The following is a 13,951-nucleotide window of genomic DNA, read 5'->3' on the forward strand; positions in this document are numbered from 1 at the left end:
ATCGTGTTTACAATGGCGATAGATCGACAGAGGTTGACCTACTAATTGGCCCTCTAGGTCCCCTGATCTGACGTCGCCGAATTTCTTTCTGTCAGGACATTTAAAAGATAACGTGTATCAACAGGTGCCAACAGTCCGTGAAGATATGATCGGCCGCATCAGAAATGCCTATGCTGACATTCCTGCAGATATGCTTCTTTCCTGTGTACGGTCATTTGAAAAGCAGATCACTAAGTGTATTGAAATTGACGGCGTCTGAACACTTACTCTAATTGGAAAAGTAGAGTGGCGTTCACTTCGAGCCACGGCCACAGTAGCACGTTGGGTAGTCGCCTGTTTTATATGTCGGAGGAATATAACGTTTCCAGCGGGATTTAGAATTAGAAGTCATGAAATAATGCCCTGTCCTACCCTCGCAGAATGGAGCTGGGGTCGCATATGCCATTGAATATTCAAGAACCATTGAGTAACATGTCATAAATTACGATTGTATACCCATTTCTATTTCTCCGATTACAGTTCCATCTGTGGCGAAACGAAGAAAATGTTTCAGGCAGAAGTTATGTAGATTTTGCAGTAGAATAGTAACCTGAAATAAAAAAAAACGGGAGTTCCCATTGAAGGTTTCAAATTTGGCCCTCGCCATCCACGTACGGGGTGGAGAAGGGGGTCGAATTTGGTTGTGCTGAATGTGCCCCTCTGAGACAAACGAAAAGGGAACATAACTTTTTTTGATCCGATGTGTAGTTTTCAAGATATTTGAGTGTCTTCAGTTAAAATGAACACCCTGTATATAAGAAAAAAATTATTTTAAATTATTAACAATGTCATTTTGTGGATAGTGTATCCATCTTAAGGTGCCGTGGCTGTTACAACATCTACATTTGTCTTGCATTTGATTCCTAGGATCAGTGTGGCAACAATAATTAACTCCAGTTTAAATTGTGACCGTCCTTAAATGATATGAATTTGATCTGTATCACAATGCCACACTTATATAATTATTTGTATTTTTGGAGCCATTTTACGCTGACACATTGATGCAAGGAATCACGTAACAAGACGCATGCTGCTGCTGTAGGAGCCAAATCCCATAAAGATCTATCCAGAGATACGACATTGTGCAGAATTGAAAATTATTTTTCTGAATTGTCACTGGCATGGTTATTTCAAACCTAAAGAATAATGTGTGTGTGTGAAATCCTATGGGACTTAACTGCTAAGGTCATCAGTCCCTAAGCTTACACACTACCTAACCTAAATTATCCTAAGGACAAACAAAAACACCCACGCCCGAGGGAGGACTCGAACCTCCGCAGGGACCAGCCGCACAGTCTGTGACTGCAGCGCATAAGACCGCTCGGCTGATCCCGTGCGGCCCTAAAGAGTAATATTTAGCTTGATGATAAATAGGTTGTGTAGGGCCAGTAAGACGTAAGTATTCACATTTGTACAACAGAACTCTACAGGAAAGATTTATTTCTGACTCACAGATCCATTTACTAAGAGCACTGCACTCAATACGAACCAAAACAGCTGTGTAATAGTGACATACAAGCTTGTGTTCTTTGATTGTTCTTGATTTTTCTAAACAATTTTTCCAGTTTTATATCACAAAATCCAAATTATTTGATTTCTATTAAAATTTTTCATTTTTCTTTTTGTTTTTTGCTTTTAGATCCCTGCGTATTTGGACAAGGCGGCCTGTTGTACGTTTTCGTTTCTTTTTATTTTCAACCTAATACTAGGAGGACTGTGTGGGGCAAAAGAAGTTACAACTGGGAACATTTTGGGAGGGGATTACCCATTCCGGCATTTGTCCGACAACCAAGGAAAACTTTCAGAAATCATTGATCGGAACTGGGGCAATGGATTTATTTGCTGCTGGAGCAATGTTATCCATTGATTCTGACAAATACTGAAAACACGTGTATGTTGTTAGCATTTAAATAAATTGTTATTTAAGCTCACATGCCATTGTTGTTGCGTAACATGTGCGGGATATTTTAAGTATGTCATTGTTATCATTAAAGCCATTCCTTTCGCCGTGGTGCTACTGCTATCTAATGATTCGGTCCACAATTCAATGTGTTGAGATACAATCCCCAATTCAATGTGCTGAGACAGAAGACAGTAACAGAAATTAACGAAGGACTGGGACAAGATGTGATCTGTCCCCATTATTGTCTTTTGGGGGAAGTAAAAAGACAGCTGTTACAAAAATTGTTAAAATACAAAAAAGAGCAATTTTATTGGCAGCGAAGTATTCATTTATGTAAGTAAAGATGATTAACAAATATCTGTTTTCAGATTACAAAATATTTACGCGTAGTAGGTATAGTACGATAATTTTTGAACGTAAAACTAAACAATGTTTTCAACTGATAAAATACTTACGAAGATTACAATATCAATAAACATTAAAAATGAGGAAATGCTTAATAGATTTTATACCTTTAGATGATAATTTTCACAAGTTACAGTCAAAAATAGGCATAGAGAATAGTTTCAGAAAGTGAAATAAATTAAATGGTATATGAAAAATAATTTCGGGTAAATAAATGAGAAAATAAATATAAACCATATTAAAAAATTTCATACCGAAACTAGTTCTTCTGTATGGAAAAGGTAGTTAGACTCATCACCAAAATGATAATACAGGTTTAGACAGCGAATAGATAAGTTTTACGTAACTTAACGTGGTGTAACTCTGAGCGGCAGAATGAGAAAGAACATAAAAAATATGTGCGGGAGAAATGATGCGTGAAGTCTAAGTTTACCAATAGAAATGGCATAGAATGTCCTTTGGAGGCTGTAGAACAGATTGGCTTTTGAACTTTTCCATAGATGACCCAAAAGGAGAGATTCAGAAATTCCACATCGGAGATAGACTGCACACCTTGTGTGGCAGAATGGAAACTCATTAAATACTGCCAATAGCTGATGATGTTGATTGGTGATCATTATATGTAAACCGTATCTGCCCAAAACGACTCCTTTCCAGATGGGAGAGCGAGGGGGGCAGGGGGGTACGAGGGCGGGGGTGAGGGTTTAATGTGACGAAGAGGGGGACACAAACACGCCCCATAAAATTCATCTTAGATTATCAGATTTAAAAACTGGTGTCACTGAAGTAGTGCGCACTGGTGAGGGGCACGTGGCGTCCAGTGGACTGAGCGCCCGACCGTCAGACGACGTTGGCGTTGACCGGCTTCTCGAAGCAGTCGTCCACGTAGTGGTCGGCGCGGCCGCGGCTGCAGAAGCGCTGGTAGACCACCCACGCGTTGAAGCCGTCCCCGGAGAGCCGCTGGTGCTCGCGGTAGACGCGCAGCGCGCACTCCACGTCGTCCGAGATGTCGTTGTCCACCAGCTTGTCGCAGGACAGGCCGCACGCGGTGCCGCGCCCTGGCGGCGAACACCTGCGCACCACACAGCGAGCGGTTACCAGCCTTCCAAAGACTCTGATGTGCACAGGTACACGTGACCTTGAGTGTTTGGTAGTCGGAGGGACTATTCACACTATGCAACTCTTGTTCTGCCAGTCACGGAGGGCATGTCAAGCTGTGCAGGCAAATGCTCGGATGAATCCCCCACGGTACACAAAATAGGTCGGTATACTCTTGCAGAAGCAATGAAATCAGCATGCTAATTTTAAAAGAACACCAAACCTCCAAGATTGGCAGTGTTTTACATGAGCTCGATATTCAGCGCGGACCTAACTGTGAGATCCTGGTAATCCATCAAGGAAAGTGGGACTGCAGCCGGACACAAGAAGACCAGCGGCTGTATTCGAATCTTGCGTCATTGATTCTTTTGAACACATGCTACCAGTTTCTACACCACATCTTCAGGCCCCAAACGTAACCTGCCATCCACAACCGTCTGGCCTTGCTGGGCTTATTGTTACCACGGAAGGTACGGAATCCAGTCAGCAAGCGATTTGTTCATTGCACAAGAAAACGGTTGTGGATGCGCAGGTACGTTCGGGGCCTGAAGATCACGCCATGTGGTGCCGAAACTGGTAGCATGTGTTAAAACGAATAAACGGCGTTAGATTCGAATACAGCCGCTGCTTTTGTTATTATTATTCAAGACTTAATGTGAGATGCTTCTAATAGCTTCCCCAACGAAAATCTGTCTCCAAATATGACAGAAAATCCGAAGATATTCTGGTCATATGTTAAGTACACTAGCGGCAACAAACAGACAAAACTTTCCAGAATGAGATTTTCACTCTGCAGCTGATATGAAACTTCCTGGCAGATTAAAACTGTGTGCCCGACCGAGACTAGAACTCGGGACCTTTGCCTTTCGCGGGCAAGTCCTCTACCATCTGAGCTACCGAAGCACGACTCACGCCCGGTCCTCACAGCTGTACTTCTGCCAGTATCTCGTCTCCTACCTTCCAAACTTTACAGAAGTTCTCCTGCGAACCTTGCAGAACTAGCACTCCTGAAAGAAAGGATACTGCGGAGACATGGCTTAGCCACAGCCTGGGGGATGTTTCCACACAGTTTTAATCTGCCAGGAAGTTTCAGACAAAACTTTCACTGCACGATACAAATGGTAATATTCCCGACAACAGCGCCACTAAAGCGGAGTTATTAAACACAGTTCTCCAAAATTCCTTCATCACAACAAACGAAGGAAATGTTCCAGGAGTTAAATCAACAACTGTCAACTTGCGTAACGTAGAAGTAGATATCCTCGGCGTAGCGAAGCCGCTCAAAGCAATAAAGGCAAAACTTCCGGTCCTGATAGCATACCAGCTAGGTACTGATACAATTGCTAATACAACTGCTCACTCGACGAAATATCCATATCAAAAGACTGGAACGTCGCACAGGTCACACCAATGATCAAGAAAGGAAATATGAGTAGTCCGCTGAATTACAGACCCATATTACTGACGTTAATTTGTTGTGGGATTTTGGAACATACACTGTGTTCGAACATTACGGTAGGGGTCTGTTGACACACAACAGGCACGGTTTCAAAAGACATCTTACGCCGCGTTTTGACGAGTCGCGCCTTCATCTTCTGTTGGATACAGCGGTACACATGTGTACTACTGCTTGGGGCAGTCAGTGTGAGTATTTGCTTAGTTCATTCGTAATTTTTGTCGCCACCTGAGGCATATCTGAACAAACAATATCAGCTTCATTCACGAGATGTCTTCATTGTTTCTGACACTCAACTTTTATTGACTGCAAGTGCCTAATTGGTGGCTAATACTTAATTTATATACTTCTGTGGTGTCACCGCCAGACACCACACTTGCTAGGTGGTAGCCTTTAAATCGGCCGCGGTCCATTAGTATACGCCGGACCCGCGTGTCGCCACTGTCAGTGATTGCAGACCGAGCGCCACCACACGGCAGGTCTAAAGAGACTTCCTAGCACTCGCCCCAGTTGTACAGCCAACTTTGCTAGCGATGCTACACTGACAAATACGCTCTCATTTGCCGAGACGATAGTTAGCATAGCCTTCAACTACGTCATTTGCTACGACCTAGCAAGGCGCCATTACCAGTTTATATTTGAGATTGTAATACTGTCTAAACAAGAGCGATGTTCTCCAATTGTGGATTCTTTTCTTTTGTAGGATAATTAATGTACCTTGTTCCAGACCTCACGCCAATCTGCGTGAGCTTAAAAGCGTGCATTTCGGCCTCCTCTAGCAACACGGTGTTGGCACTTCTGCCAACACTTCAACTTCTACTGTATCTTAAAGCGTTAGTTTGCAAGAAAAACAAAATTAACACGTAAAGAATATGTAGAATAATGCAGAATCAATGTTCTGATCTGCCTGTCACTGTGACGCTAGAATTTTGAACTGATACAGTAGAACTGTCATGGATTTCTTCATTCATTTGAAACACGTCGTTTTGTTCTTCCATAGAAAATTGAAACATCTAATTTAATAGGCTCACTTGGGCGAAGAATCAGAAAGTATTTTCTTTGCTTCTAGTGTCACTAAAAACAGTAGTAGAATTTCATTAATAAGTTTCCTGATCAAGCTGTTGTATTGGGCGATGACTTCAACTTCCCAGGTATAGACTGCTATCAAAACTAATGCCAGAGACAGGGATTCGTGTGACATTATTCTGAGTGTCTTGTCCGAAAATTACTTCGAGCAGATACTTAAAGAACCAACTCGTGAAGGTAATGTCTGAGACTTCTTAGCAACAAACGAGACTGAACTTTCCGGATCAGTTAACTTAGAGGAGAGTATCAGTGATTATAAGGCTGCGATAGCATCTGTGACTAAGAATATAACAAGGAATGTTAAGAAAGGTAGGACAATATTTTTGCTGAGCAAGAGTGACAGGATACAAATTGCAGAGTTCAAATGGTTCAGATGGCTCTAAGCGCTATGGGACTTACCATCTGAGGTCACCAGTCCCCTAGACTTAGAACTACTTAAACCTAACTAACCTGAGGACATCACACACATCCATGCCATGAGGCAGGATTCGAACCTGCGACCGTAGCAGTCGCGTGGTTCCAGACTGAAGCGCCTAGAATCGCTCGGCCACAACGGCCGGCAATTGCAGAGTATCTGAGTAGTCAACATCAAATATTCAATGATGGGGATGAAGATGTGAAGCATATATGGAAAAAATTCAAAAGCATCGTTCAATACGCCTTAGACAAGTATGTTCCGAGTAATGTCTTAATGGGTGGGAAAGACTCCCCTCCCCGTAGTTTAATAGCCATGTTAGGAAACTGCTACGTAAACGAAGAGAGCTTCATCACAAATTCAAGAGAAGTCAAAATTTATCTGACAAGCAAAAGCGAAAGTGATCGTAAGGTGAGCAATGAGAGAAGCGTTCAGTGACTTTGAAAGTAAAATTTTGTCAGCCGATCTGAGTAAACACCTTAAGAGGCTTTAGTGTTACGTAAAATCAGTATGTAGTTCGAAATCGTCTGTTGAGTCACGCAGTGACCATAACGGCGTCGAAACAGACATTCACAATTTGAAGGCCGACATATTGAATACGGTCTTGCGAAATCGTTTCACCGCGGTAGATCGTAACATTGTACGAGCTTCGAAATGGTAGATATTGGGAAAACTGATCCTGGAATAGACTACAGTCTATTTGCAGTGGAAAGGCATCAGGGCCAGAAGAGATACGTGTAAGATCGTACAGAGATAATGCGAGAGAACTTGCTCCTCTTCTAGCAGCAGTTTATCGTAGGTAACTGGAGCAACGAACGGTATGCAGCGACTGGAAAAAAGCGCAGGTCATTCCAATTTTCAAGAAGGATGTTAGGACAGACGGTTATAATTACACGGCCATGTCACTGGCTCCGATCTGTTGTAGAATTGTGAAACCTGTTTTACGCTCAAGAATTGTGACGTTTTTGGAGAACGAAAATCTCCTCTATGAAAATCAACATGGATTCCGCAAAACTCTGCACGCTGTGTTCATCCATGGGATCCACTTCGCCGTAGGCATCGGCGCTCAGGTTAACACGCCATGGTTCTTGACTCCAGGAAGGCATTTCAAATTGTCCCACACTTCAGTAAATAAAAAAAACATGGGTTACCACGTGTCGGGTCAGATTTGCGACAGGTTTCAAGACTTCTTTTCAGATAGAACTCAACACGTCGCTGTTAACTGGACAATACCGACTTATGTAAATACAATTTCGGGAGTAGTCCAAGGATGTGTTACTGAATCGTTACAGTTTACAAATATAAATGATCTAGTAGAATTTCATCCACAAAGATTTTGGGAATTGGCACGCTAGCTTTCTGCTCTCAGTTTGTCATTAGTATGTATTCTACTTTCAGCTATATGTGTGATATCCGACGCTTTCCTACTGTTCAGGTTTCCCTTGCGATAGTATTTCCCTACGCCGTACATGCTACAATGACGCCTTGTGCGAGTAACAGATGCCTAATGTCAGTATGTATGTGTGCACCACAGCACTTTATGATTACGGTCAGGTAGTCGAACATGCGTTTCTCCATTGTTATGTAGGCTGCAAGATGATGATAGTGTTGATTGACAATAGTAGAAAGAAAATTTGTTGTTCATTCAGCATCTTCTAGCAGATAACAGTGTCGTTCTTAATATATTACAAGGTGTGAAGCAACACTTGCGTGAAATGTTTAGTACAAGTGTACCTGCACCCAGAGAACGGCACTCTTTGCGTACGGTTTATCGTAAGCCGTCTCTCTCTTACGCTCCTCATCAGTGACTGAACAGAGAGCCTTACCATACATCGGCGGTGATCCGGAACAGTCGTAACTTACGTCAAACAATATCGTGCGCCAGCGACCATCAGATGGACTCCTCTCCAATGCTGCCACCGTGACAGCAATGGCCTTTAGAATCGCCATGGCCGTCCTTCTGACTCTGCCAACAGTGGTCGGCCGTGTTAGAAGCGTCAACTGAATGCTGACTACTGCCGATTCTGAGGCCACACGGTATCCTTTGAATTTAACTCCAGGAAGTTAAAGTTGCATTAATACAGTGATCCTATTTGACTTCCCACTTCTGCGTGCGACTGTTCCCCGCGGAAATAGTAACAATGAGTTCGCTTTCGTACTTTACTATACATACTATATACATACTATATGTACTATTTTACCTGTTCTTCGTGGGCTTTAACATGCCAGCATATATTTCGTTGTGGATGGCGCGTAAGGACTTATTGAACATCACAATTAGTTGTTCTCTGTAAACTGAACGCTAAGTTCAGCGTTCCAAACCCGTCGAAGTACATTTCGAGCTTACTTGCCACGGTCTAAGAAACTTAACGTTTCTTGACTTTCCACCTCCCCCCCACAGCGGACCACATCGTCAAGTGCTTACGGAATTCCTCAGACTGTATTTTTCCAGTACTCACTGGACTCTGACCAGTACCAGGAACTCAGGTGTTTACGCCCGTTGGCTGCACCTGAAAAGCTGGTGGTAATGCTCGCAATCCTCTGTGTTCAGTTTTATATGTAAGTTCGGTTACCGCAGTCTGAGTCAGACATCGTCCGTTACTGACATGTCCGAAACGTAAGGAGCCAAATGTTTGTTACACCACGAATGCTGATACTTAACAAATTTTGTTTTATGTTCTTACAAAAAATCTTAAATAAAAATAAAAAAGCCAATGAGGCCAGTAGCTTCACGAGCGTTTCTCATTGCAGACGTCGACATATTCTCTGGCAGCATATTCAGATTTCTTTGTTTTCACATCAGTCACTGCGACGTTATTCGGCAGACTGTTAGAAGTAAAATCCCAGCACAGTATCCGCGATAAGCCAGCTCATGATGGTGACGCCGGAGGAGGTCGTCGAAAACTTGAGTTGTAACTTAGTTTTAACGCACCAAGGAAACCAATAGATTTTGTTCAGGGTATTTAGCGGCAGTGAGCCACTAACTATAACGCGCTAATCATCAATAAATTGATACATTGAGTTCTCCGGCTGGCAATGTGAGAGAAATATTAAAATAATGATAAGGGACAGAAAGACTTATCAATGCCATAAGATGATGATTTCCTACGCGACTTTTATGAAATGTGGTGGGAATGGACTGAGCTAATAGCCAAATAAACTGAAGAAACAAGGGCGAAGGAAATTTTTTAAGAAATTCCCAGTGATAGAGGTTAGTCAAGATGAATACGGAATAGAAAGTGGGATGCCATGACGAAACAGGCGGGTGCGAAATTTCACGTCAGCACACATGAAATAGATATATTAAAATACCCAGTCGAAAAAATTCGCCGGCCGCTGTGACCGAGCGGTTCTAGGCGCTTCAGTCCCGAACCGCGCTACCGCTGCGGTCGCAGGTTCGAATTCTGCCTCGGGCATGGATGTGTGTGATGTCCTTAGGTTATTTAGTTTACGTGGTTCTAAGTCTAGGGGACTGATGACCTAAGATGTTAAGTCCCGTAGTGCTTAGCGGCATTTGAACCATTTTTGAAAAAATTCGTGCTTGAAGATACTGCCAATGTCTGACTGCCCCACACTCACAAATGAGGTGTATTAAAAGATGTATTGAAAGGTATGTCGACACAGAAAAGAAGTTAAAACTAGTCAAAGGAAACAAGACAAAAAATCCAAACGGAATTCCTATGATATTTCTCACTGAATGCGTCGCAGAATCATCAGCTTTCCTACTTTATATTTATGGAGACCGTCTCGCATAGTGAACAAACACACTTGGCTGGTAAAGAGCGCAGGAAACCCCTGTTTACACAAAGATCCGTGGAGTTAACAATATTGCTAACGGCCGTCTGCAGAAGGATCCTAGATTATAACTAGGATAATATGATATTTTCTAGAAGACAATAAGCTTATTTGAATGCGACAAAACTTCCGTAATTCAAACGCGATAGCATGTTAACAGTAGGTAGTATCCGTTTTCACATGTTTTCGAAAAGCGTTTGGATTATAGTACATTGTGTTAAGATCACACGGAGTACCTTCAGGTATGCGATTGGCTTGATGGAGTTTATCGAACTGTAAGCGTGATAGACCTAGCCGACTGAGAATGCTCAGCAGAAACGACATTGACTACCACTGTGCCCCAGGGAAGTGTTACAGGGCCAATAATGTCCTCAATAGACATGGCTGGTTCGTCAGGTAGGGCCATCAGCACTGTAAGGTTGTTCGCTGACGATGCTGTTGTCTGCAGTCTGCAGCCTGTAGTCGAAAGGAAGTGCAGAAATAGGTGTGCAACTTCTCCACTTCGTAAAACGAATGACAACTCCCCTTAAACGCGAATAAATACAACGGCTATAACAGAGAGAAAGAATCCGACAGTACACGATTATAAGGTAAGTCATCAGTTTCTTGAGTTCGTCACTAAATATGAGTACACTAGCTATATAGCACTCCGTCTTCAGGCCACAAGTGGCCCATCGGGACCATCCGACCGCCGTGTCATCCTCAAATGAGGATGCAGCTAAGAGGGGCGTGCGGTCAGCACACCGCTCTCTCGGTCGTTATGATGGTTTTCTTTGACCAGAGCCGCTACTATTCGGTCGAGTAACTCCTCAATTGGCATCACGAGGCTGAGTGCACCAGAAAAATGGCAACAGCGCATGGCGGCCCAGATGGTCAACCATGCAAGTGCCGGCCACACCGAAAGCGCTTAACGTCGGTGATCTGACGGGAACCGGTGCATCCACTGCGGCAAGGCCGTTGTCAATATGAGTGCACTGCCTGATCAAAAGTATACGGACATGAGTTAATGGGTATTAACATGGGGTGTGGCCGCCCTTCACCTTTACGATGGTTTGAACTCTGCCGAGGACACTTTCCGTGCAGTGTCTCAATGTTTGAAGAATGGCCCATACTTTCTCAACAGCAGAAACCAGAGAAGTTAGTTGGCGCTGGGGTCTGGAACGTAGCTGACTCATCCCAAGGGTGTTCTGTTGGGTTGGGTTCAGAACGCAGCTATGGGCAAAGTCACTGCCTCACAGATGCTGCTTTATGACAGGGTGCAGTTTGATGCTGATACAATCAGTCATCGTCTCTGAACTGTATCTGTACTGTACGCAGCACACAACGGTGCAGAATGAGTTCACATCCTTTCGTATTTAGCGAATTCTTAAGCGCAACAGGAGAAGCAAGCCCTAATCGCGAAAACGTCTCCGCAGCGTAACACCGCCTCCCCCGTAGTTCACTGTTGGCAGTACAGACGATGGCAGGTAACGTTCTCCGTGCCTTCGTCAAACCCAAACCCTTCCATTGGGTTTCTAAAGGGTATAACGTGGTTCGTCACTCCAAATCACTCATTTCCTATCACCCACTGTTCAGTGTCGTCACTCTTTACACTGCCTCAAGCTTCGCTTTGCATTTACGGAAATGCGTGGCTTATCAGGAGCTGATTGTACCCCCATTCCTTTTGAATCCCTACGCACATTAGTTGTAGTAGCTGGACTGCTGGTAGCAGTTTGGAACTCACGACTGATTCCTTCTGCTGATTTCATGTGATACAACCACTCTGCGTGGTGTTCGACGGTCCCTGTCCGTCAGTACCCGAGGTCTGCCTGCTCTTGATTTAGCTTCTTCGTTCCTTCGCTGTTACACTTAGATCAGAAAAAGTCACCTGGACAGCAGTAGAAACGTTGAAATGTCCCTGGTGGATTTGTTACTTGGGTGGTATCCAACTTGAAAGTCACTAAGCCCTGCTGACCGATCCATTCTGCTGTTCTGCCTCTCTACTGGGGACACAATACCTGCCTCTTTCTCTTACACAGGCTGCTTCACATCTCGCGACATCTACATCTACATCTACATATATACTCCTCAACCCACTATACGGTGCGTGGCGGAGGGTACCTCGTACCACAACTAGCATCTTCTCTCCCTGTTCCACTCCCAAACAGAACGAGGGAATGCCTAGATGCCTCTGTACGAGTCCTAATCTCTCTTATCTTATCTTTGTGGTCTTTCCGCGAAATTTAAGTTGGCGGCAGTAAAACTGTACTGCAGTCAGCCTCAAATGCTGATTCTCTAAATTTCCTCAGCAGCGATTCACGAAAAGAACGCCTCCTTTCCTCTAGAGACTCCCACCCGAGTTCCTGAAGCATTTCCGCAACACTCGCGTGATGATCAAACCTACCAGTAACAAATCTAGCAGCCTGCCTCTGAATTGCTTCTATGTCCTCCCTGAATCCGACCTGATAGGGATCCCAAACGCTCGAGCAGTACTCAAGAATAGGTTGTATTAGTGTTTTATAAGCGGTCTCCTTTACAGATGAACCACATCTTCCCAAAATTCTATCAATGAACCGAAGACGACTATCCGCCTTCCCCACAACTGCCATTACATGCCTGTCCCACTTCATATCGCTCTGCAATGTTACGCCCAAATGTTTAATCGACGTGACTGTATCAAGCGCTACACTAGTAATGGAGTATTCAAACATTACAGGATTCTTTTTCCTATTCATCTGCATTAATTTACATTTATCTATATTTAGAGTTAGCTGCCATTATTTACACCAATCACAAATCCTGTCCAAGTCATCTTGTATCCTCCTACAGTCACTCAACGACATCTAGCGGTCATTTCCGCATTAGAAAGTGGTGCCCGGATATTTTTCATGAGTGTAAGTATTTAGGGGTAATATAGCACGAGGCGAATTGAAGTGGGACCATCATGTAAGGTATTGGGGAAGTGAAATTAGGTTTGTTGAAAGGGATCTGGAAAAATGCAGTGCATTTGTAAAGGAGATCACATACAGGACGCTAGTGGGAGCAATTCTACTTGTGCATTAATGCAGTGTCTTTACTTGATAATGTGTGCATAGTTTGCTGCAATGTTACAATGTTACTTCGGCCCTGCATGGTTGTTCGAAAGAACAGACACTGCTGACGATAGGTGGGAGTATTAAATCGCAATAGCCATATAATTTACCGGATACATCAAAATTTGTGCCTGGCTGGGACTCGAACTCGGATTTTCCGGTTGTTGCGAGCGGTCATCTAAACAACATAGGCTATCCGAACACGGTTCCAGGATCGACCCAAATCTCAATATTTCCGAGCGTCCCCTTGTCAGTTATGTGATTCCCGCTCAGGAAGAGAGTTATTATTATTTTTTCGCCAATTTACCTTGGCTTTGACACGAAATTGCATCGACACAGTCAAATACAGACAAAGCACCGATGTATTTCACGCCAAAGCCAAGGCAAGAATCACATAATATTGTGAGCGTTATGGGAAGCAGTCGCTACGACGTATGGAGACTGAGTCGGAACTGGAAGCGCGCTCGGATAGCCGAAGCAGTTGGGGCGATCGCTCGCGACAAGCGGAAAATCCGATTTCGAGTCCCGGTCTGGTACAAATTTTCATTTGTCTCCAATAAATTGCATACTTGTCGTGGTACCATATTCGCAATTTACGTATACATTTTATGAATTCCCATTGTTCAAGCATCTGGATATTGTAACAGGAGACAGGCTGCTAGGATCGTAACAAGTCGATATAG

At 43.6% G+C, this 13,951-nt stretch overlaps 2 protein-coding genes across 2 annotated transcripts in view; one reads left to right on the top strand and one right to left on the bottom strand.

Moving 5' to 3' along the window:
* The window catches only part of LOC124613204 (H(+)/Cl(-) exchange transporter 4), a 416,779-nt gene that overhangs the window by 104,211 nt on the left and 298,617 nt on the right, over positions 1 to 13,951 (top strand). The window lies entirely within an intron of this gene.
* LOC124613206 (lysozyme c-1-like) overlaps positions 2,259 to 13,951 on the bottom strand; it is a 31,051-nt gene continuing 19,358 nt past the window's right edge. Inside the window, exon 2 of the mRNA XM_047141878.1 lies at positions 2,259 to 3,419. Coding sequence (XP_046997834.1) covers positions 3,188 to 3,419 — 232 coding nt within the window. The 3' untranslated portion in view covers positions 2,259 to 3,187. The remainder of the gene's footprint in view (positions 3,420 to 13,951) is intronic.

This window comes from Schistocerca americana, chromosome 4, assembly GCF_021461395.2.
Source record: "Schistocerca americana isolate TAMUIC-IGC-003095 chromosome 4, iqSchAmer2.1, whole genome shotgun sequence".
Lineage (NCBI taxonomy): Eukaryota > Metazoa > Arthropoda > Insecta > Orthoptera > Acrididae > Schistocerca > Schistocerca americana.